The 23,021-nt window shown below is 44.7% G+C and overlaps 1 protein-coding gene across 3 annotated transcripts in view; it reads left to right on the top strand.

The window, feature by feature from the left end:
• The first annotated feature begins 6,625 nt into the window (after positions 1-6,625).
• The window catches only part of LOC120957437 (histone-lysine N-methyltransferase PRDM16), a 93,538-nt gene continuing 77,142 nt past the window's right edge, over positions 6,626-23,021 (top strand). The window contains exons 1-2 of one of the 3 annotated variants that reach the window (XM_040379644.2): positions 6,626-7,896; positions 7,958-8,103. In XM_040379644.2, coding sequence (XP_040235578.2) covers positions 8,067-8,103 — 37 coding nt within the window. In that variant the 5' untranslated portion in view covers positions 6,626-7,896; positions 7,958-8,066. Of the gene's footprint in view, positions 8,104-23,021 lie in introns of all 3 variants that reach the window. The other 2 variants (XM_049608616.1, XM_040379647.2) reach the window with 2 other exon arrangements.

The raw sequence follows: 23,021 nt of genomic DNA, 5'->3' as shown, positions 1-23,021 counted from the left end.
CTTCTATTAATAATCTCCACTTTTACCTCATTTGTTGTGCTTGCGCCCCTTAGTATTGTTTACTACGCAAGGTGCACATCACGGAGGGCAGGATCACTGCATTCGTGGTGGAATGCATCTCTCAAAAGCGGATGGAAAGCCTTGAGTGCATCTCAAATTGGACGGTTTCAAGGCGCATTCAGAGAGGAGTTACTAATACTAGTCACTAAGTTCGATACAAACACTCATATTGCCACAGCTTTGAATTGAATGTCTGATTCATGGCGATTGTTTTACCCACCAATCATAAAATCAGCTGATGGATAACGCTGTTTGCCAACGGTTTCTTACGCACGTGGAACTAAAACCCTTCATCCATCACTCCTCTAATGCATGCGCCTTGACCGGGAAGATTCGTGCCTTTCCTGCCGATAGGAAAATGCAAAACAACAATTTCTCCCTTTTCTCACCAGGGGCATGGTTTTGAGTTGGGGGCACATTTTAGCGTTTAATTTTACATTGACCTTGACATAGTGGCTGTTTGTGAGTGGTTGTTTTGGAAAATAATTATGCAAGAGAAGATGTAAAGAGTATCTTTCGTTGGAAAATTTTCCAAAAATTATTTAAAAATTAATAATTAAGATGTTTTATTAAAATTTAATAAAAAAACAGAATAAATATTTCACTCTTTACCTTATATCTTACCTTTAATCCTCATCACGTCATGCTTACTGTTTTGCTCCTGGCGTGTGACACACAATGTGTGTCGGACCGTGAAAATTTCCACTTTAATTGAGCTTTCCCTTTTCTTCAACTACCCCATCCCCCCGTGGGTTCAATTGCAAACTTCGTTTTATACGTGCATGAGATATGCAAATTATTAAAAGCGGCCTACCGGTGCCTTTCGGTTCGGTGGAATTTGTCGCCACACGCAATCGCAAAAGTCAGTGCAAAAGGCACACGATTTGGCACGGTTTCTGCTGCCCCCAAAATGCCTTTACCGGAAAAAATGGCTCCCACCACCATCTGAAGGGAAGCTTAGTAGCCGTTTTGGGTAAGGTAGACTTATCTTAACGAGTCAGGCATAAACAGACGGCCCCCCAGTCTTATGTGATGGGATCGATATAGCATGTGATATTTTATGGCAGAGTACCGGCGACTTTGACACGTCCGTGACCATGCCTGTGCTTGTGCGTGGAGCCTGCTTTCCGGTAGAGGCATTGCTATTGTGCTCACTCAGGTCACCTGCGATGGCCTGTCCTTGAGGGAAGATTATATTTCATACAGGCAAATCGTTTGCCTAGAATAAAGCTTACAGCATGACACGCTTAACTGAACTTCTTGTGAACTGGTTCCCCTTATTAAGATATTCTTTATTATTATTGTCTTCGTTTTAAAGGCAGTTTGCATACATTTGACCTTAAAAATACTGTTTCAAACCCCGTACGTCACCATACTCAACAGGTATGGTAAGCTTTCAAGCCTTCAATTTAGGCGAATCTTAATCTTCCCTTGAACAACCACCCATGCTGTTCGATAATCGAAGCGAAAGTAAAGCGAGCGTGAGTGAATTTAAATTTTCACCTGCCACCTACTACCTACACCCCCGCTGTAGCTTTCACCTGGCTTAATACCACCCTCAGCTACCCCACTGCGTTTCACAGGAAAAGAGGGGGGTCCGTTCAACGTACAGGCGGCGGCTCGTTCGCTATTTTCACGCGGAAGTACTTGTTGCCTGTGCCTGAAACCGGTAGTGGCCGCATTAGCGCCGGCATAAATTCCTCTACACAATTTCCTTGCTTACCCATACACACACACGGTTGACTCTAGCCAGACATTTTGGAGTAGTTTTTTTACAGCAATACAACAAGAAGGAAAAAAAGGAAACCGGCCGGGAGGAAACCCCGAGTAAAGCAAACCAACACAGAGCGCTTTTCAACAGCTCCTCCAGGCAGCTTGAAGGTGTATTGTACAGTAAAAGTATTGATTTTTGAAATTTATCGATTTATGTGCAACTTGTCCCCGGCCGGCTTTTCCGAACCCAGTGGTCACCGGGGACTCGGTCGGCAACATAGAATGGAAAACGGTGGGAATGGGTTGAGTGTATTTGGGGAGCTATGGGGAGCTGTCGTAAGAGGGAAAGAAGGCTTTAAGAAGATGTTTTTATTTATGGTGAAGGAGGAATATAGTAATTAAGGAGTGAAAGAGAGTATTCAAAAAGAGACTAGTGTGTGTAAAAAGGACTTTCAAGCTCTGTTTTAATGACTTAAAGTTAATAACTTCATTTAAGTCATCAAAAGAGCATTTTGAACTTCAGACAGTAAATGGATCTTTTTTAAGCTGATTACATTGCTTTCTATGAAAAGTGTAGGAAGAAACAATATTGATTCTATTTAATTAACTCAAAAAGTTATTTGAATCAAAGTACAAAACAAAAAACTAAACGAATGCAAGGCTTCTATCGTCCTCATGTTCCTAGATTTTGTCCACCGCAGCACATAGTGCACAGTGTGTACGGGAGAAAAAGTAGGAGGAGCTACGGCTCGCTTCTCTGACGTACGGATACAAACAAAGAGCACACACCATGATGAGCGCAATGTTGCTGTTGTTGTTTGCTCTCACCGTGGGATGAGTGGGAGAGGAAATCCGTGTTTATGTATTACTGATAAATTGTTATATGTGTTATCACAACCCTGTCTGTATTATCGATCTTTTTTTTGTATCTGTGTAAGTGTGTGTGTGTGTTTTTTTGTTGGCAAACGCTATCATTTTTCAGTTATTGATTATATTTTGAGTGTATAAAAAAACGAAAAAACAGAGATAAATTGAGAATCTTTTAAGAGATACAGCGGAAAGGATAGATGATGAAATTAGAGAAAAAAAACCCAAAATTATGTGATAAGCATTACAACATTGGTCAAACAAAATCATTCCAAAAATTCATTCACCTCCTCCACGCAGTTAACCGCCCTTACAGCGCCCGGCAGGCTATTAATAATCGACACAGCGCACCATTTATCGATCAAGGTCGAAATTAATAACAGTGCTCAGTTTCCTTTCCTTAAAAAAAACCCACGGAAAAACACACGCTTTGCTTTGCCCGACTTTGATTGTTTTGGGTAAGAGAGTGAGCTCTGGATGGGTTTGGAGGGTAAGTGCAATTTTCATCCGTTTTTTTGTTGTTGTTGTTTTGGTCCTATGTCTGGTGGTTTTGGCGACGGTTTACTTCCCGCTAGCGCTACTAATACACGAAATCGATATGCAAAAAACGAGCGGACCAGGTGGAACAACAACCCATCCACCCACTGGTGGGTGGTAGGTGAAAGTGAGAAAATCATAAACAACGCAAAAGGAATCGAAATCGATGACGAACAAACAGAAACCGTACACCGACCGGGGCTCGGTGAGTTCTGGAGCTTTGGTCGATATAGATCCGGGTTGGGTTAAGGGGGTTTGAGTGGCGGGAGAGTTCGAAAGCGTCGCTGAAATTGGTCGATTTTTGGTGTCTAAGGACACGCGTACAAGGATTGACAGGTAATTGTATTCGTAAAAGGAAGCACAATGGGGAACGAAATGTTGATTAATATTTATACTTAAAATAAATAAAAATACAGTTAGTACGTATACGAACATAAAAGTGTTTTTTTTAAAGAAAAGAAGTAAATTAAGTAGAAAATAATCAAGCTCTGTCATTTGTTTTCACTGGCAACAAAATCATCAACAAAAATTAATTAATTCCCAGTTGATACAAAACCATCCATCTTCTGGTTGCTTTCCCATCCAATGTTGCAACCGAACCATAAAACCGACCTTAACGCTTAATCAAACAGTGAAAAATTATCATGCAATAATTCAGCGCAATCACTCATCGAACTCAATCGGGCAGCGACCAAAAACTCCCTCCCAAAAACCGCAACAAATTGCATACTTTCCGAGGATGCTATGGACACAGCCACAGCCCCATGCTCCATTGCCCCCTAGGAATTGACCAAATTGACTATTCAAGTGAATTGGTTTTTTCATGCATAAAGCACATTAATGCCGCTCATTTCTCGAGCGGACATTTGTTGGTTTATTTAATTCTTTCAGCATTCATTCAGCTGCTGCTTATTGTTTGTTCACCTGGACGACCCATTGGATGCGGCTGGCTACGGTCAAATCAGCCACCCGTAAGCGGGTGGCTCATTAAAGCGTAGCTCATTTTCCACGGTAAGATGGGTTTTTGTTACCATTTTTGGGTTTGGCGTGCCTCTGCCCCGTGGCCAGCTCGTTTAAAGTGGACTCGTCACGGGTCGATTAGTCGCCTGAGGGCAATGCTTAGTTTATGACACACTATATGCTAATACCACACACACACACACACACTAAAGCTTCTAAGCAGGATAGCAGGCTATCTCCCTTTGGCTTCAACCGAGTAAAATGGTCAAATACCAAATCCGCTGGCCATAAATGTCAAATTATGTTGAAGCAGGAGGAGCCTTTCGGAGCTCCAGAATCCCCCCGCCGCTTTCCGCTCATTTGGAAAGGTGAAAAATAGAAAGTGTTTCTAGACACAGGACACAGGGCGCCCCCGTTCCTTGCTAACCGAAAGCGCCGATACACAAAACGCAAACGGGAATCTAAATTTTGTGACAAACAACGCCATGGTGGAGCTTCCGAAGGAATGGGGGAAAACAGAGAAAGCTTGTGTGTGTATGAAAAAGCTCATTTGCAACGGTCAGCTCAAAGCCACGGGCACGGAACGGGTGGGTGAAATCTTGATTTTCACGACTCGCAAACGGTCGTCAGCTATTTAAGGGCAACTTTTCATTACGCTTTATGGGGACGGCATGCGGACACGAGCTATAGGAAGAAGAAGAGAAAAAAGAAATAAATACCAGGACTTTCTTCGCTAGGCGTCGTCGTGTTACCGTTGCTGTTCGTGAATGCTTTCACGTGGGTTTGTGGAGCCATTTTTAAAGGTTTGAGTTTGGCTTAGTTATGCTTTCATTCGCTTTTTCCCCCTTTCTGTTTCACTTCATCTTTTGAAGGATGGATTGAAGATCAAATTAAGTGGTTTTTCGGTGAATTGAATCACCGACCAAATTCCTTCAATTCGTATTTGTTTGCAGCAGCAGCAGCGCCATCGTGGCATTGCGTTTCCCCCCCACAAAGGTAACAAAAACAAATAAAAAGTCGAGTAATCATTAAAGCGATGATCAGGATTATGTTGATAGGCTGGCAAGCGGGCAAGGGGTTTAGTGCTTGAAAAGGTGAAGTCCCGTCACGACATGATTCGTTATCCTGTCGGTTCGCTTGGCATGGATTGGCATGGCAGGAATGTCATCCATTAACCGGGAACAATTGTAAGCGTTGTGTGACGCAAAGCTGGTGCAGCGGTTGGAGCGAAATCAAGATGTTTGTGTGCGCTGAGAAATGTAGCCAAAAAGGCCAACAATGGTATGATATGGGATGAAGAAGGATAAGTTTGTTTACGAGTGGATTGGAAATAGCGATGAGATAGCTGTACTGATGAATATTGAAGATTTTAGTAGTTTAACATGAACAGGTACCATGCGTCTCCATTGAAGGTTGAACTGGAGCTGGGAAATTTCAGCAAATGCAATGAAATATTTAATCAAAATTAAGTTTACAGTACTTTTTATCTATTTAAGTATCTTTTTCATTATTTTCAATCTATAATATCTCCTCCAAATGTCTTCATCAAGCAAAATTATCGTAAAGAAAACCTCCCATTCTCAGCTGAGAGCTTCCAAAAATAGCTCCAGACTAAAGTGGAAAGAGTGCAAAAGTGTGTATGTGTGTGTGTATGTGTGTGTATGTGCAGTAGTTGCGTTTGGGGAGGGATGGTGCATCCGTGGTCTATGTGTGTTTTGTTTTCTGCAACAACAAAACCCACCGTCGGCGGCCAAGGCCTTCGGACGGCTCGGTCGATGTCGAGTCGATTCGGTTCCGCTTCGCTCGTGTTAACCCGCTCACACACTACATGTGCGATACTGGGCCACCGTATGGAATGAGGGGGAAAACGCACCACACATCCACACACACATATATGAGGTTGGGTCGTAAAAAATAGTTTTCTTTGCACATTTGACGCGTCGCGAATGGGAAGCTTTCCCCCTTTGTTTGCGTGTCTGGAGGTCTCGTTCGGTTGACGATTTCTGCCTTTTGGACCTTCTTCTCTTAAATGAGTGTTTGTTTGCCTTTATGAGTTGCAGCTTAATTAAGATAATTTGAAAAGTAGTTAACAATTTAGTAAACTGTTGCAATCATATTTTATTTATTGAACAATTTTATAATAAAAGTATTGCTTGTTAAAAATCATAATAAAGAGTGAAAATAAATTATAAAAAGAAGCAAACAACACAAGTAAAGCACAAGAGTAAATTCAACCAACACAAACTATCACATTTTCAGATATCCCCTTTATCTCCTTTCTCCACCAACGACATTCCAACATGTCTTCTATCCCCACCCAAGAAGCTCCCTTACAAAAAAACACAAAAGAACAGCACAAAAAGGGCCACCCTTAATTAGGTGGAATTGAATGAACCCAAGAGAAACCATCCCCCGGTGAGAGTGAGAAATAGTAATAGTGAACGCCTCGCCTCGTGGAGAGAGTGAGCAAGAGAGCGCACCGCGCGCAAACCACGGAATAGTTTTTCCACCACCAGGGCATCGCGAGAAAAAAAGGAAACTAAAAAAAAGGCCAACAATTTTCCGAAGTTTTCCGAAGTGAGTGTAAAAGCGAAAACGCCACGGTGTGGGTTGATAGGAAAATCGAGTAGGTTCGAGTGTGTGAAGACCTTCTCCCTGGGAGGTCTGGTTCGAAGTGTGTCCTCACGGGGTTTGGTCGGGCGACGGTTGAAAAATCAAACACATTTTGAGTCACATCCACTTGGGGCGTGGGGCAGTTTTTTCCTTCTTCTCTCTTCCCTCGTCTCGTCTGTTCTTAATCCGTTTACTTCCATTCCCACACTAACACACAAACGCTCTATCGCAGCACACGCTCATCGGGCGGCGGCGGCGGCAACTACCGCGACATGAACACTAGGCCCGGAGCTAGCGGGAGCAGCAGCAGCAAAAAAAGAAACAACAAACGGGGGCCCGCTCCATGGGCCGGATAATTCGAGTCTGGCGATCAGTCGTCGCGAATACTCGCCACCCAGCAGTAACGGGTTTACACAGCGCCCGACATAGCGCCCGAGATTGTCGTCCGCGGCCTCGAAAACTATCGCCCAGCACAAGTGTTAACGTCGTCCGTCCTGAGCCCGCGTGGGTGGTTTGGCGGAGGGGAGGAGTGAGCGTGTCAGTGGGGTGACCAAAACCAAAACAACGGCAAAGGAAGACTTTTGTGTAGAGGAGAGGCCTCGAGCGCGGACAGTAGTGAACGATCCATCCCAGTGGACAGGAGGTTGAACATCTGCATGTGTGTGTGTGTGTGTGTGTGGGTGGAAAACGGGAAAACACATATTGACGGTCGGAAAACACCCCATTTAGTAAGTGGAAGTGCATCTCTGTGAGTGTATGTTTGTATTTTTGGAGTTTGTTTTCGAATGTAGGCGCTCCGATGTCTAGAACTGTTGGTGTGGTGTGCGTTTGAAGTGATGCTGGTACTCCCAATGCAAGGTGTTCTGTCTGGTGCATGTTTCTAGAAAAAAACCGAGTACACAGTACACTATTACGCGGGGAGATGACCACTTCAGGCGTGTAAAACCAAAGACAACTTCAAACGAGCTGCTTCTTCTAAACCGGGAACACGTGTGTCGAGCCGTCTCTATTTACCTTGGGCGAAAGAGCAAAATTCCCATGCTCTTTCTTTTTGGCATCCTAGCAAGCTGTGAATTTTGAACAGATGTTGTTGATGGTTGTGTGGGCAGCAGTCAATCGGTGCGTGTGAATTCTTCCTGTACTCTTGTAAGCTCTGTATGTGTGCGTTTGTGGATTTTAAGTGATCTTCTGTAAATATACGTTCTAGTTGTGCTGCTCCAGTGTAGAATATCGCGTGATGACTCTCAATTTACTGGGAGCCATAAAACAAACCCTGTGAAACAAAACCTCACCAAGCATAGAAGCGTCATATCAGGATGCGGTCCAAGTCTGTCGCACGACGATTCGCTCAAGGTAAGTGTTGGGAGCTGATCGGTCTCTTGGCGTTACGGAGCGCGAGCCGCTTCATCATGAAGCCGCGCGGCTTAAACCGTACACGCCCGTTGCTTCGGTGCTTCTTATCGCAATTGCTGATAATTGCATTAGTGACGGAGATGTGTGCCGTACATAGCAGTTGTATCGTTTGTTCTTTTTTTGTTGGGAAAGTAGAATATTACTCGCTTGATGAATAATGTGCTGCAACTGGTTTTTACGTTAGTAATATTGAAAGTTTCACACCAAACGATAAGAGACGTAAAAACCCAGGAATAGTAAGATCAAAGTCTAAAACCAGTACAAGTCATTTACACACAGCACAAAGACGGCTGTCTTTGCCGTATCCCCAGCATTACCTTAAGTCTTCCTTGCCGACAAAAAAAAGAACAATTTCTTTTCCTTCCCATTTCCTTTCCGTGTGCCTGCTGCCTACCGATCAATATCATTATACTGTTCGGCAATGACGCCAACGGTCACTGTCTTCAAAGGTGGGGAACTAAACAAAAGAGGCAAAACGGCACACGAACACCGGATGCGGACAGTCGATTAGAAGTGTCCTGTCGCATGTCCGCATGTGCCAAATGGGCAACCGCAGCGCTAGCGGTGGTCCACATTGTCATATCACTAAACCTACCTACCAACCTACCTCCTGCGTGAAACTCCGTACGTCTCTGTGTCCCAAATGACAGTCCCCGCGGTGCACGAAAAGCGACCAATCACCTCCGGTACTTCAGTGTTTTAGGTTCTACCTCCCAGCACATCAACGACGCCCAGGCACCTAGACCCAGACGACGCAACGTCGGCAACGACGACACAGACGACCGAATGATGGTAATGGATGTGACACAGAAAACAAGAAAAGGGACGACGATTCGCATAGCAGCGAAATCGTTTAACCCTGGAGTCGCCAGTGTCCTGACAACTGTTTCTCCATTACATTCTCTTTCTCTCTCTCCGTGGTCTTTGGGTTTCATGTCCAGTTTTTATGAAACGTCTTGCAGGAGGGATATGATAAGACTGAACTACTCTCTCCACCTACCCCCTCCCACCCCCTTTCCCCTGAAAAGAGAGACGCAATCACTGCGTTGCGCTAATGGAACATCGGCACAGGGGGTTTCGTTGTGCGAGCATGTTGCGGTGGTAGTGGTGGTAGTAAGATCTCGTATCGAGATAACAATTGACAAGTGAAATAAGTTAATATTCCTACGGAGGGATGGGAATGGGGTCCTTGAAGGACATGACATGCAATCATATCATAGAGCTACTCACACGCGCACCGCTGGAACCTTTTGAAGACGACAGAGGGAGAGAGAGTTTCTTTGGACGTTGGGTTTGGAGCGGAGGGGTCCTGACCGGAAATACAGCGGGACGAAGGGAGACGCACAAGGTAGCGAACTTCCGGCAGTGACGTTGCTGCGAGGGTCGGCTGTATCGTGTGTGGATCGTCACGAAGTTATGGGTTTATGTCATATTTTTCAAAACAGGTACTGACCCCAAGGGTTCCATGGTGAAGGTCCCAATGCTTTCTTCTACCTTCTAAGTAGTCGCCAAGTCTCCAGTTTATGTGACCACAAAAGCGTCAATAAATCTTGGGATCAATGAGGTGCTAAAGTAAGCAGCAATAGTAGCATTTCCCTTCCAATTTCCCTCAAAAGAAAATGGTTGAACAGATGAATAGAGCACCACCGCCCAAAGGACCGGGCGGTTTTACTAAATCTTGTGACAGTGATGTAGTGTAAGAGCGAACAGTGCGGTGCATACTTAACGTCTCCAGCGAACTCCGAACTGCACACTAGCTGGCACTGGCCCGAAAAACCCCGTGGCAATAATTATTACCCTGCATCGTTATCGAACCGTTGCTTAGCTCGCAACGAGCTAATGGACGTTGGGATGCCGGACGCGCCCCAACCCAAGAAATAAAAAGAAAACCCCATGCGGCGCCACTCGTTAATACCGGCGCGGTCCTCGGGCGTGTCTATGCGCTGTCCTGAATTCGTCGTGTCTGAGGTGCTTCCAAATCCGCGCTGCCCAGACCGAACAGTAACTCCTGGCCACATACACAGACACGTAGACACACAGACACACAGGAAAGACACTGTTGGTCTTTGGAATGGACGAGCTGGACAGTAGCGGGAATTTTTATGGCCCCATTTAGGCCCATTCCAATCGTGTTACCGCACGATCCGTCCACTAGAAGTTACTGTTATTGCCGACATGGCCCGGCGCTGTCCCCGTGCGGTACGGTGCACAGGGATTGGTTCAGTTTCTACCTCCTTATCGTATCTCAGTCACTCTCAGCGTTTTAGCGTCACCCTTGCCGCAACTCCCACGGAACGCCGAGGGAAAGACATCGAGCGTCATTAATAAACTGCGGCGTGTATAACGTCACATGCACATCTTGCCCCCTTTGGGGTGGGTAGGTGGAAATAAAAATGTTAGACCCTACAGGGAACTACCGAAGGGGGTACTGTCCTTGTCCGGGGTGTCCCCTGTGAGCGATGAGAGATAATAAAGGCACGAAACAAGGAAGGAAAGGAAAAAAAGAGCCGGATGTCAGGTTTTTGATGGCTCCGGGCTCGACCTTCTCCACCGCAGGAGGGTGGACACGAAGTGGACAGTCGATGCACGGCTCCCGGGTTTGTCCTCCCCGTGTTAAGCGCTTTTTTATGGTAAACAGTACCAGGACCTTGTCTGGGGCTCGCTTCCTTCCCTGCTTTCCTTCATGGATCCGTTTTTCGAAAAGGACAACCAATAGGAACCAATTGTTTTAATTTATCATTTGTCGTTAGGAGTTTTCGGTTCGTCCTGCGACCCTAGCAGACATTCAGGCGCGACCACCACCTATCATAAACGTGAAGTACTGCCGGGAAGTGGTTTCATCGTACGGCTTGTGCTCTCTCTCTCTCTCTCTCTTTCACTGTTGTGTCATAAAATTTATGATTACAATAAACGATCGCGTTCGTAAAGCGTGGAGACAGGGATTTCTGGCTAGCCCGATTGCTAGGGTGCAGAGGAGAGGGGGGCCCAGGCAAGTGCATGACCGGGGGTTGGTTTTATGATGATGGGCCCGCCTGATCTCCGGGTCCGGGCTGCCCGCAGCGCCTGGAATTGTCCTGTCAACTGTCACACTGGACACGAAACCGAACGGGAGGGCCCTCCTTTGTGACCTCCTTCATTTAGTGGCCGTGCACAACACGAAGACATGGGCCGGCGAATGTGTGTGTGTGTGTATGTCCTTTTACTGCCACCCATTTCATTTATGGCTTCTGCGTACATTAGAAATCCTTTCCGTTTCCCACTGTCTTTTGCTGGCTCCTTTCCCTCCCTGCCCGGTTTCTTCTGGACACATCAATCTTGCTCCGGGGTAGCGGGAGTTCGTGTCCGCATGGCGCACGGATTTGCTTCTTCTTGAAACACGCAAAGCATACGCACACACACACAAACACGCTGGAAGGGGGAAAGGCAAGATCCGGTGCGGTTTTGGAAAATCCTTGTTGCCGCCCTCCTTGTCAGGAGCGCAAGCATTAATTGGCGCACGGGCGTAGAGGGCGCACGGAGCAGGGCCGGAGAGATGACCGGGTGCAGATAAAAACTTTATTTATGACTTTGATTACACGATATTGAAATGTAGCGAGTTTATGTGCGCGAAGGGTGAGGCTACACAGGGTACTAAGGCGTCTTTCGGGGTGCGTGTGGTAGCTGAGAGCGAATTTTGGCGCATTTGGTTGAAAGGAGGGGGTCTCCCTGTTTTTATTTTCGGTGGGTCCCAACAGTGTCAGGTTGACAGTTGGCGTAGCTGTCAAAATTGGGAGCGTAAATCAGTGGAACGGGGAGCATCATCGCCAGCGTTTGCGTGAGCGATCGGTTGGCGAGTGAATTGGTAATAAATTTCGCCTGCGTTAAAATTTTCCCCCTTTGTGGAAATTGTCATCTTTTATGAATTTATGGCATTGCGTTGGAGACGTGGGAATCGGTTCAATGTACAAGAGGTATGGATATGGAGCATGTTGGTCATCATTTTTTGTAGCAAGACGAAAGATCCACACAGATGGAGTCGTTTGACCATTGCAGTGCAAGTACAGTACTACCTCATCACCTAGCTAGCTGATGATCGTGTCAGTTTGGGTGGTGCTTATTTTTAGCGTTTCGAACTAGGTTTCGATCGTAAAACCGCAATGTGCCCTTTGCAGAGGGCACTGCTGTGATCACGAGCGCGAGAAGGAGTGGTGGGTATTGCAACAGTGAGACACGTGTTTTGGCGGTTGGCAGTGATTCCAACCCGAAGCGGATCGTTTGGTTGAGGTAACTTACGCCCAAACAGAAGCGTGTAGTGCAGCTGCAGTGATATAGATAGTTGAACCGCTTGGAGTGAATGTTGTGTATTTAACAGGGTAATGATTCTATTTTCAAAAATAACTCATTTGAGAAACACTTGCTATGAATCGAAAAGTGTTACGAACACTATTTGGTTGCAGAGCCAAACATGACCCAGCACATTCCAATACTGTTCCATTTGCCGTAGCGTTGCAGTTGTATGGCCGTTAAAAAATGAGTTTTCAAAACTGTGATTACCGGATTGAGCAAGGAAATTTGGACTTCTAATTGTTTTCCTGCCTTTTGTATTTTCCTCCCAGTTTTGCAATGAATGAAAGAGCTTATGCCAGTTGGATTCATAACAATTTATGTCAACAGTTTGGCAAAAGTTGTGCATTTTAATTGCGATAGTTTTTGCAACAAGCGGTAAAGCGACTTTTAGAAAAATGATATGTATTAGGCAAGCTGAAAGTATTTGACTGCAAATATGGAATTTACTACCTTAATTACTAGGTAATTACAATTCAGCTCACTGCTTGTGACATTGAAACATAGATTTAACCATTTGCTGACAAAGTCATAAAGGAAAATAGTAATATTAGAGTTGAACAATTCTTCTACAAGCTGTTACTACTCACAAATCGATTCTTGCTAACAAAAACTGATCAGGAAAACCGACACAAGAAAGCAGCGCCAGTTAGTAGTCGATTAAGAGTGCAACAAAGAGGGAGGGACACAGGCTGTAAAGGGGTAAACAAAAAATGGCCGCTTGCATGTCATCATCATTATCATGCATACACGAACCGAATGCATCTTGTTCGTGGAACACGTCCCGCACGAAAGGGTCCCGCCTCTTTGGAGCAAAAATTACTTATGGAAATCATATTTTTCCATGAGCGCTGCTTGCACATCGCCCGTGGAGGAAATTTCCTTTGACTGGACTTTGTGCATTTAAAGACAGTGCAGAACTAAAACACACACACACACACACTCACAACAAAAAATCAATAAACATTTAGTACACTGGTCAGCGCTGGTCAGAATGCAATGCATTTGTGCGCCTGATGGGCGTCGCTGTTTGCGCACGACAAGACACGACACACACTTCCTGCGGTGAGCTTTTGTTTGGATTTTTTTCTTCATTCTTCGTTATGCATATTTTCCACCCTTGCACGTAACGCACGGGGTGCAGTCATCAGGGTGCACCGACACGGAATGATACTTGTGCGGAGCAACGGTTATGACCTTTTTACAACCGTGTTGAACATTGTTTCGACTTTTCTTGGGCGGGAACGGGTTCGTGTGTTCATCGTTATCGGTAGGGCGGGAGGAAAACGAGGACAGGACAGAGGAAATCATCCTGCACCAACTGGTCTGCCATTATTAGCCGTAGGTCATTTAGGTGGTGCCGGAGGGGGCCCGCGCAGCAAAACCTCAATCTTATCTTCATGACGGAAAATTACTACACAAGGCCCAAGGACCTTCCTTCCTTCCGAATGTGAAGCGTTCCGCTCCTTATGCCTCTCGTACATCACTTCCTTTAATTCTTATTATCATCGTCACGCTCTGCCCCGTCGTGCGATAGTTAGTGCAAAGGATGGCCCCCCCGGCCCCACAGCGGGTTAAGTAAGTGCAGCAGTGCAGTTGGCGTGTCACGCTTAAGTATTCAATTCTTAGTCACCATTACCATCATTAAAATCAACATCACCATCATCATCATCATTATTATCAGCGCATTCACATTATCATTAAGAGGACGGGTCGTCTGTCGTCTGTCGGGCTTTTCTTTCTGGCGGTGCATCACCTTCGAGCGCGCCCGTCCTGGCGCTGTGTTTGTTCATTAAAATTCTAAGGAAAAAAGCAATCATAATCATTAAAATAAATTGTTTTAACCCGACCCGAGCGTTGATAAATGGATATAGTGCCTTTTGGGTGGCAAAGTGGTTCGTTCCTTCTAATGCATGCATGCGGTTTCATCGTACGACGTACTCTAAGCAAAAGATTGGAAGAGCGCTGGCGCAGATTGCGTGAAAATGGTGCTCATCAGGGTTGAAGTGGTTTGCGGGGAACGCATTACAGTAGGAAGCGCCAGTAATGAGAACGGTATGAATGTACTTTTGCGTGCATCGAGGTGTATTTAGAGTGATATTTAGCGAGAAGTCTTACAGAAGCTGGTGATCGATTGAGGGTGTAATTGATATGAGTATGATTTAGGATGGATTTTCCATAATTATGCTTTTAGTTTGGTGCCGTGACCAGGATATGAATGATAAAATGGTCCTGAAATACAGAAATTCACATATATTTATAAATATCGCATTTTTTTAATGGAATCTTGTCGTTCCTGGATCTCCTCAAGAGGGCATGAGAAGGAAGGATAACCCTAGCAAGATACACGAATGAAAAAGGGTTCCATTTTCCTTACTAAAAGGACATTTTCAAAGCCAACTAGGCATACTTGGCACAATTGATTGGGCCAGTTGTTGCGCAGTTAGTTCGAGAAGTGTGCCCACTTTAGCTCAAGCCACGATGCACGAAAGGATTGTGTACCCCTTTTCCTTTGTACGTCCTCGCACCGATAGCCATGGCCATTGAAATACGTTCGAGCGGCCAATTTTTCGTACATAAACGCTCGAGAGGATAGAGAACGCACTTGAGCGTCTTTTTCATCCTATTGCCGTTCTAAGATGCTGAAGTCACCGCATACGCGCATACGGCTGGCTTGCCGAAAATTTTTCATGTGAGAAATTCTCTTGACAAATGCATAGGTTGTGTATAGTTGTGCGCTGAAGCCGTTTCCATGAAAGGCAGGGGCTTATTATGGGACCCTGCTGTGTATAGATTTGATCGTTGGACAGCTTTGATGGTTGACTGAATTGGCTAGTCAAGAGAAAGTAGTGACCGTAAGTGGTTATGGGCTACAACAGAATGCAGTGAAAAGGTTTAAATCTCTGCTGAAATGCAGTAGCAAACTGTGTTTGTAAAACAAAAAGAATAATAGCAGTTGTAGAAGTTGCCACCCCGTTGCACCACACTTTTTATGTCTATAATCTTCTAATTAAATGCATAAATAAAACATCCAACCATTGCCGGGATTCGGAGCTAAACAGATTGAAAAAGAGAAAGAGAGATGGTGCCCATGTTTCACCAACACTTTCATCGATTGTTCTAATGTACTTTCCCAAAGTAGAGAGCGAGAGACTTTCCTCCACAAAAACTTTCCCGTGCAGTCTTTTTCCTACTACTGAAAACTTTTCCCGCAGGAAGAGAATCAACCATACGTAACCCGCAAGGAAAAGAATGTCGGGAAATTGGAGAAAACTCTCGATGAATTATTGATCTGCAAACGTCGGGCGCAAGTGCGCATCGCGTCACAATGAGAAAATGAAAGAAAATGGGAAGAGATATTTGGCCGGACTTACACCGGCAACGATTCGGCTTCTTGCTGCTGCCGGGGAAAAAATACATCACTGTAAAAGCGCAATTTTGGGATCCCGGGAGTGAGTTTTAATTTCTTTTGCTTTTCTGGACGTTGCAGGGAAGACGATAAGGAATTACTGGAAAGGAGCAAGAAGTGGCAGCTGTTGTTTCGGGAGAAATGATATAGACGCTTCGATTACTTGCCTTCGTGTATGATTTTTTATTCGCAAGAGAATTAGGAAATTTTTGCAATTCGTTCTGGATTCCTGCTTTCAAATCCCGATCTCACAAAACTCGACTCGTAACTTAACCTGCCTAACTTTAGCCCAAGCGGGCAAAGCGAGACGAGACTCCCGCATTCAATTAACTTTTCCATTTTCCCGTGCCCGTCCCAAAAGAACAAAAGCCCGCGTCTCCCGGGGTAATAATTATCAATTTTAATTATCAAAAGATTTTCACACACATAATTTTCCCCCGGGCTTTGCGTCCCGTTTAACCGTTATTCCGGATGGCGGCAGAAGGGGCCGAAATGGTTTCCCTATTCTCGAACGACTCAGCCTTCCGCGCGAGTGCCGAGCGGCCATAAAGATATGACAAGTGAAGGAAATAAACGTTTTCGAGCTCGAGACATTCTGGAAGTATCAAAAGCTGAACGTGTTCCGCTTACCGTTTGCTTTCACTAAAACAGCGGAGGATCGCAGCGCAGCGATGGTGTGAAGTAGTTTACAGCAGCTGCTACACCGAGCGAACCTGATTAGGTTTCCTTCGCTTCCGCACTAATTAGCCGAGGACGCTAAGAATGATGCCGCACGCGTGCGAACGAACGATTCAGAACGAATGCGAATGTTGGGTTGGGATGATGATGGCGGATGGTAAATTGGAGGAAGCAAAGTTTGGCCCTGACGATGTCGTTTGTCTGTTTGGGTGACTTTGGGTAAGGATCGTGACTGGAATTCGCTACCAGGTTGCGAACAGGATAGAGTGAATATTCTTCATTGTTTTGCACAGGGGAGTTGGTGCTAGGTGAGGCTCAAGTTTTCACCATTTGTCTTAATTTCTGTGCCATGCCGGTTGGCGCACGCCCGGTCCGGGTTTGAAGAAGCTCTACACGCTGGTGCTATGCGTTCTAGAGGACAAAACGCTCCCACCATCTGAAGAAGGCGTAAGAGAGCGAGCAAAGACATTTGCGAGCAAATTAATTTGTTTATTATTATTCATAAATTCGGGCGCGTGATTTTCGGCATCAACGGTTTCAGAAACTAAACGAGGCTACAGGAAAAGCAAACCGTGGGAAGGTGGTAAAGGTTCCGTGGGTGGGTCGGGTTTTAGTGTTCTCCAGCTCAAGCTGATCTTTGTCCTAAGATGAAGAAGCATATTTTTCATCATTTTCTTCCTAAGGAGGGCGAAAAAGGGACCTGTTTCTGCGTTCACAACAGATTTGGTGCTCTTTTATTCTGACGGTTATTGTTATTGGTAGGCATAATTCATCCCGGACGGTGTGTCGAGTTTGATCGTTTGATTTGCTGAGTTAGGAGTAATTCTCTAAACGGATTCCATTGATGCCGTTTTGGATTTGGGAGTTCGAAGCACAGCTTGATGCTTGATATTGAGTTTTTGGGGATGGAAAGGAGTGGATTTGTTTGCCGGATTGTGTAAGGAATTAGTCTAGCTGGTAGAGTTTGTTCATCAAGTGCGATGTGGAGTAAGGTTGTAATAATTATTCGTTTCATTATGTTCAGCTTAATATCAAAATTTTGAGAACTTATATTGTTCATTGGGTTTAAAATTAAACTTGTATTCTTATAGAATGTCTGAAAAATTAATGTTTTTTTTATTCTCCTTTATTCTCGAATTGTTCCACAAAATGTCATTATTCTACGAACATTTTCCTCATTTAAATTTGATCGTACTAAAGCTCTTCAATGAACACAAATTCGAGTGAAAGCGATTTTTTTACGAAATGAATTGATTAAACATAGAAACTCATCATTTTCTCACTTCAAACCCTGTCAAGCTGATCCAGCGTAAATTACAGGTGAAAAGTTAAATTGATTTCCCCTTTCACCGTGCAGGAAAAATTGACATCTTCAACCACTTGCTGAGGGTGTGTATACATTTTATTTATTTAGCTCCCGGATCGGAGCAACTTTTTATCTGCTGTTTTGTTCTGACGATGAAAGGCGGAAAATTGCTTCCTGTACATTCCACCTACTACTGTCTATTCAACTTACCCTTACCGAATGATGGACAACAACCAACGCTTCTCTTCTGGCTATCGGAAAAGTGGCTAGAGTTTCCCTTTGGTGTTACTACACCGTTGCTACATTGTAGCGCGATAGCTATCTTCCCTACCGCTGCGAAAGGAAGCCCGCTTAAACCGTGAATCGAGGTTTTGGGGGGTGGCGGTGATGGTGAAGTTGATGATACTTCACTTCCGGTGACAATTGCTGTATTCCTTCCTTTCCAACGGGGTGATGGTGTGTGTGTGGGTGGATAGCAAGCAATTCCGAGGGTGTCGAGTGACATAATTGGTGTCTTTTGTAACGATCGCTTGGTTTGTTGTTTTTGTACGCTGCACAAACGAGCGCTCAATTAGGGAAGACGACCTTCGTTCGCGGTATGTTGGGGGCCGGGTTGTGTATCGAGTAATTGAAAGTGTCCTTCTTTCGGGGTAGGGATGCGGTATTGCGTGGTCGTGTGTCATCTTTCCGTTGTTTGTCATCGATTATCAGTACTTAGGGTTGTTGGGCGTAAAATTATGTCATTAGAAAATGTTATCACTCATTATTCAATTACACAAACGATGTCATAACACACCTTTGGGACTGGGTAACATTTATATCAACGAAACACAAACGTAAATATGGAGCATAATTTGAATTTATCTTTTGGTGTCTATTTAAGAACAATGTTCAGCCAGCAAAGGTGTGCCATTCATCATCTATGCAAATTTAAGCAAATTTAAAACCGTGCATTGTATCATCAGATACCAGCAAACAGGGTAGATACCAACCAATGCAACACGACGATTTCATTCTATTTTGCAAATTTAAATTTATGTCCGACGATAAATTTTCATCTAACCCTCCAAATGGGGACAAACGTTCACGCTTTGTACCTTTTCGCTGTATGTATGCGGGAACGTATCTGCCAGTCGTGTGTCATGGTAGGATTTGTGAAGAAATCATTCCCACACATGATTACAATGATACATTTCTGCTAGCAGATAAAACGTTAGAATTTGGAGAGAAAAAGGCATTAAATAGCTTGGCAGTAATATAGTTCAATAAATCACATTTTTGGAAGGTGTTTTGGATCGGGTTCGAAGGACCAAATGTTGTCAAATAACATAACAGTTGCTAATTTTGATTTAGGAATTTAAAGTCATGCAATGAATGCTTCTTATTTGAAGGCCTATCGTATGTGCACCAATTTTGCAAAAAAAAGAGATTACACGCACACCAACTATAAAGTGCACGCACTACTGCCAAAGTTAAATCCGACACCTCATCGAGCACCGGAAATCACACGGATCGAGACTTCTTCACACACACCAGCAGTCGCTACTTACTGCTGGTGTCAGTTTCGCCGTTTCGGACAGGTTTGTGGAGGTTGCGCTGCGGCAAAGAATGCTGCACTGGTGCTGCGGACATTGATTATTTGGCGAGTTGGAGTACGTATTTTGGATCATAAAATTTACTTGCAAGCAAGGCTTCCGGCCCATACCTGCCGGCTGGGTGCGAGATGACAGCCCAATTTCCTGCGCTATTGCTGGGACCGTCAGATCTGCGCTGGTGGTGGAAAATTTTGCGTAGACACTAACCTTTTGGGGTCTATAATGTGGAAAAAGAGAGACAGAGAGAAAGAGAGAGAGAGAAGGGCGTTTTAGGTAGATTGCTTCCCATATATCTTCGGTATCTTCGGACGGGACCCTCGGGTGGTCTGAGCAACAAAAACCCCGTCTGTACGCAAAGTCTCATTCGCATCATGCGGAATGACGGGGGGCGTGCGTGCGTTCCGGTGCGTGTGTGCACTGTCAGAAGTTGCTTCTTCAACGTGGTGGCCAAATTGGTGAAAAACGACTCGCTTGTACGCACTGCCGAACGGGTAAGAACCCGATTTCCGGACGTTCCATTTGGTGCGTCACTCAAGGTGTGCGCTGCCACGTACTGCCGTTGTCAGCTGACTTCCGGACTTTGTTGTATTAACTATCTAGGCAAACTGGTGGCGCTGGTTGCGAACGGTTTGCGATCGAACGTGCGAAAAGTTGTAATTCCATGCATTTGATTGTGCGTGTAGAAGTTTCCGAGGAGCAGCGCACAGGTGCGGTAGTTGTCATTTACTTTTGGGCGGTGGAATGATAAGTTGTTTCCTTTGACACTGGTGCGAAAAGAAGAAGGAGAATTAGGAACAGTGGCAAGTAGTGCGAACTGTCACGTTTAATAAAAAACAACTTCATTTACTTAAACTACCGATAGGTACCGAAGCCGAGAGTGGCACCGTGTTTTTATAGTGGAGTTAAGTGTTTCTGAGCAGTTAATAGGGTTTGAGGGCGTTGATAATGGTACGGAGGTCAAAACAGGGTGTCATGTGCTTTGCGTATTTATGAAACATCTAGAATCAAGTGAACATGGATCCCCTTTTCCGAAATAACGAGCTGCTGGGCTGAAAGTTTATCTAATAGCTCGGCACATGATAAGACAAAGTGAGTGCTGGCAGGGCTCCAAAAATCCTGACCAACGCTAGCAACAGTAAGATAGTTGAAGTGCGACGACTCATACAGATAAAAGTGCTCAGCGACAGCGCGTCTGGATTGAATGTCCACAAACGGCACCAGCCTGTCTTGGGCTGTGGATCTGTTCTTTTTCGTTTTTTGGACGCTAGGTCCCTGGGTCTATCAAATGTTTGCCCATTGGAGAGAGCAAATCAGCGTTTCGTGGGTTTTCCCGTCTTATCTTTCGTTTGAAGACTTTTGCATTAGTGAGCTGGTCTTTGGATGGGTTTTGATTCCGTTCTGTCAACAAACAGCCACTCAACAAACAGTCTACTTGGAAAAAGCTGGGTCAGAGAGCTTGGCGAGATTGAAAGTTACAGGCGGAGAAGAAACATGATATCTTAATTATGTAAACTGGTTATATCTGTTCTTAAGATCTGGTAGCTCTTTCCTACCCAACTTCTTCTTTTCGTGTGTAGCAGCCGTGCATTCCATTCCAAGACGACAGACGACCATATGGTGTCAAAAAAACTGTACCCTTTTGCCTATTCCGAATTGAGAGTTCTTTGCTCAAAGACCAGCTTAAAGATAATATCCGGAAGGAAGCAACACGTTTCATTGTCCGCTCCGTCGTTCCGTGTTGATAATTTATGAACACTGTTTAGGGGTGTTCTTCTGTGCAAACGCACAATAAAAGCTATCATCGCCCCAGCGTTTTTTTTTACTTTGCGCCTTCCCGAAGATGTACCGTTTTGATTCACCAGGTGCAGTTGGCAATTTGAGAGATAGAGCGTGTGCGCGGCTGTGTGGAGAAGAAGCGCCCGGAAGGAGGCAACAGCGCACACGATGCCAGCGGTGAGCGATGACACGTGGCAAAGGGCCGATGACGATCCTTCTGTTCGCCCTCCGGGTGGTTGTGGTGATGAGGTGTTTTTTTTACGGTGTAAGGCGGCGTTTCTCATTTTCAATTACAGGAAACACGTGCTCGGGGATGCGCTGGAAGGAACATATGTTTGTTGCTTGGTGTCAGCCCAGTAGGGCGTCGTGTTTTGCGACGGAAAGGGGATGATCCGAAGCAATGCATCATGGTATCTTCGGTTTGGTGTTTTCCCTTGGTGTTTGATGTTTACATTTAGCAATGAAAATTCTATACTGCGATGTTAAAGCATTCAAGCTAGAAGAGATAACATTATAAAAGATAAAAGGAGTAACTCTTTCAATCTTTTTGTACACAAAGTACATAGCAAAGGATTGTTGTAAAAAAGTTATGTCTCCTGTATGAAAACGGTTGAAATCTGCGTTGAGTGAGACACGTAAACTTTTCAAACAGAGGGTTTTCTGTACTGATAAGATAATAGACACAATATCCCATTATCAGAGAAACATTAGCTCAAGTTGTTTCGGAAAGCACTACAGGGACACAGCGGTCAGGCTCATTCATTCTCATTACTGTTCCGTTGTAATAACTTTTCAGCACACCCAGCCTGTCCTGTTTATGCTCCATACATTCCCGAAAAGGTGCTCCAGTACATAGACCCTTGTTTTTTTTTACAAAGGGTCACTTTAGGCATCTGTCTCCTTGGTTTCGATAGTACATTTTGCCGGACTAATTAGCAATTCTAATGTTGAGATCGTTAGCGTTTTTTTGTTCTAGTCGGACCTCCCTAAGCCCTAACAATTCCACTCGGAGGTCAATATATATTCATGACACGCTTTGTGCTTTGCGGTCATTCGTTTTCGCTCGCTCGGTTCCGTGGACTTTCGGCGAAGTGTAAAAGGGTATGATAAGCGAATTATGATTTCATAAATTCGTAACCATACTACTGCCAAGGGCTTGGTGGTGGATATGTAGAAAATATGTAGCAAGAAAATCGTTGTTCTACATGACGATAGGGTGTGCGATATGAGGGAGCAATAAGTTTACGAAAGTTGTAACCAATGAGTCAGGTTGTGGAGCAGCAAAGTCAAATATTTCTGTTACAGAGAATGCTAATGGTTATCATTTCTTTACTAATTATTCCAAAAAATGACTGTACGTCCGTATGCTCATCGAATCCGTTTAACCACTTGCTCTGCATTCATGTACGCCCTGCTCCGTAGCCCTCTAAATGTATATAAATTTAATTAACCTTCCACATCCACATCGCTGGCAAACACGCTTCCGGCGTTTGTGGTGAGCAATTTTTTCACCCCCTACACGGGACGAGCGAAAAAGGGAAAGTGGAAAACTTTCCGTGGCTTCCGCGGTCAAACGTGCAATGAGTGTGTGAGCCTGTGTGTGTGTGCGCAAACGAAACACAATTATAACGCAAGCAAAAATCCAAACGGCGAATGCCTCTGCCAAATGTTAAAAATGTTGCCAAAAATGCCTTTCCCCTTGTCACCCGGCCAGGGATAGAGGACAGTTTTGGGAAAGCAAACTCGTGCGCCGTGGGTGTAACACGAACGT

This window comes from Anopheles coluzzii, chromosome 3 (assembly GCF_943734685.1).
Source record: "Anopheles coluzzii chromosome 3, AcolN3, whole genome shotgun sequence".
In the NCBI taxonomy this organism is placed as follows: Eukaryota; Metazoa; Arthropoda; class Insecta; order Diptera; family Culicidae; genus Anopheles; species Anopheles coluzzii.
Note: the sequence above shows the minus strand (reverse complement) of the source record. Positions and strands in the feature narration are given on the sequence as shown.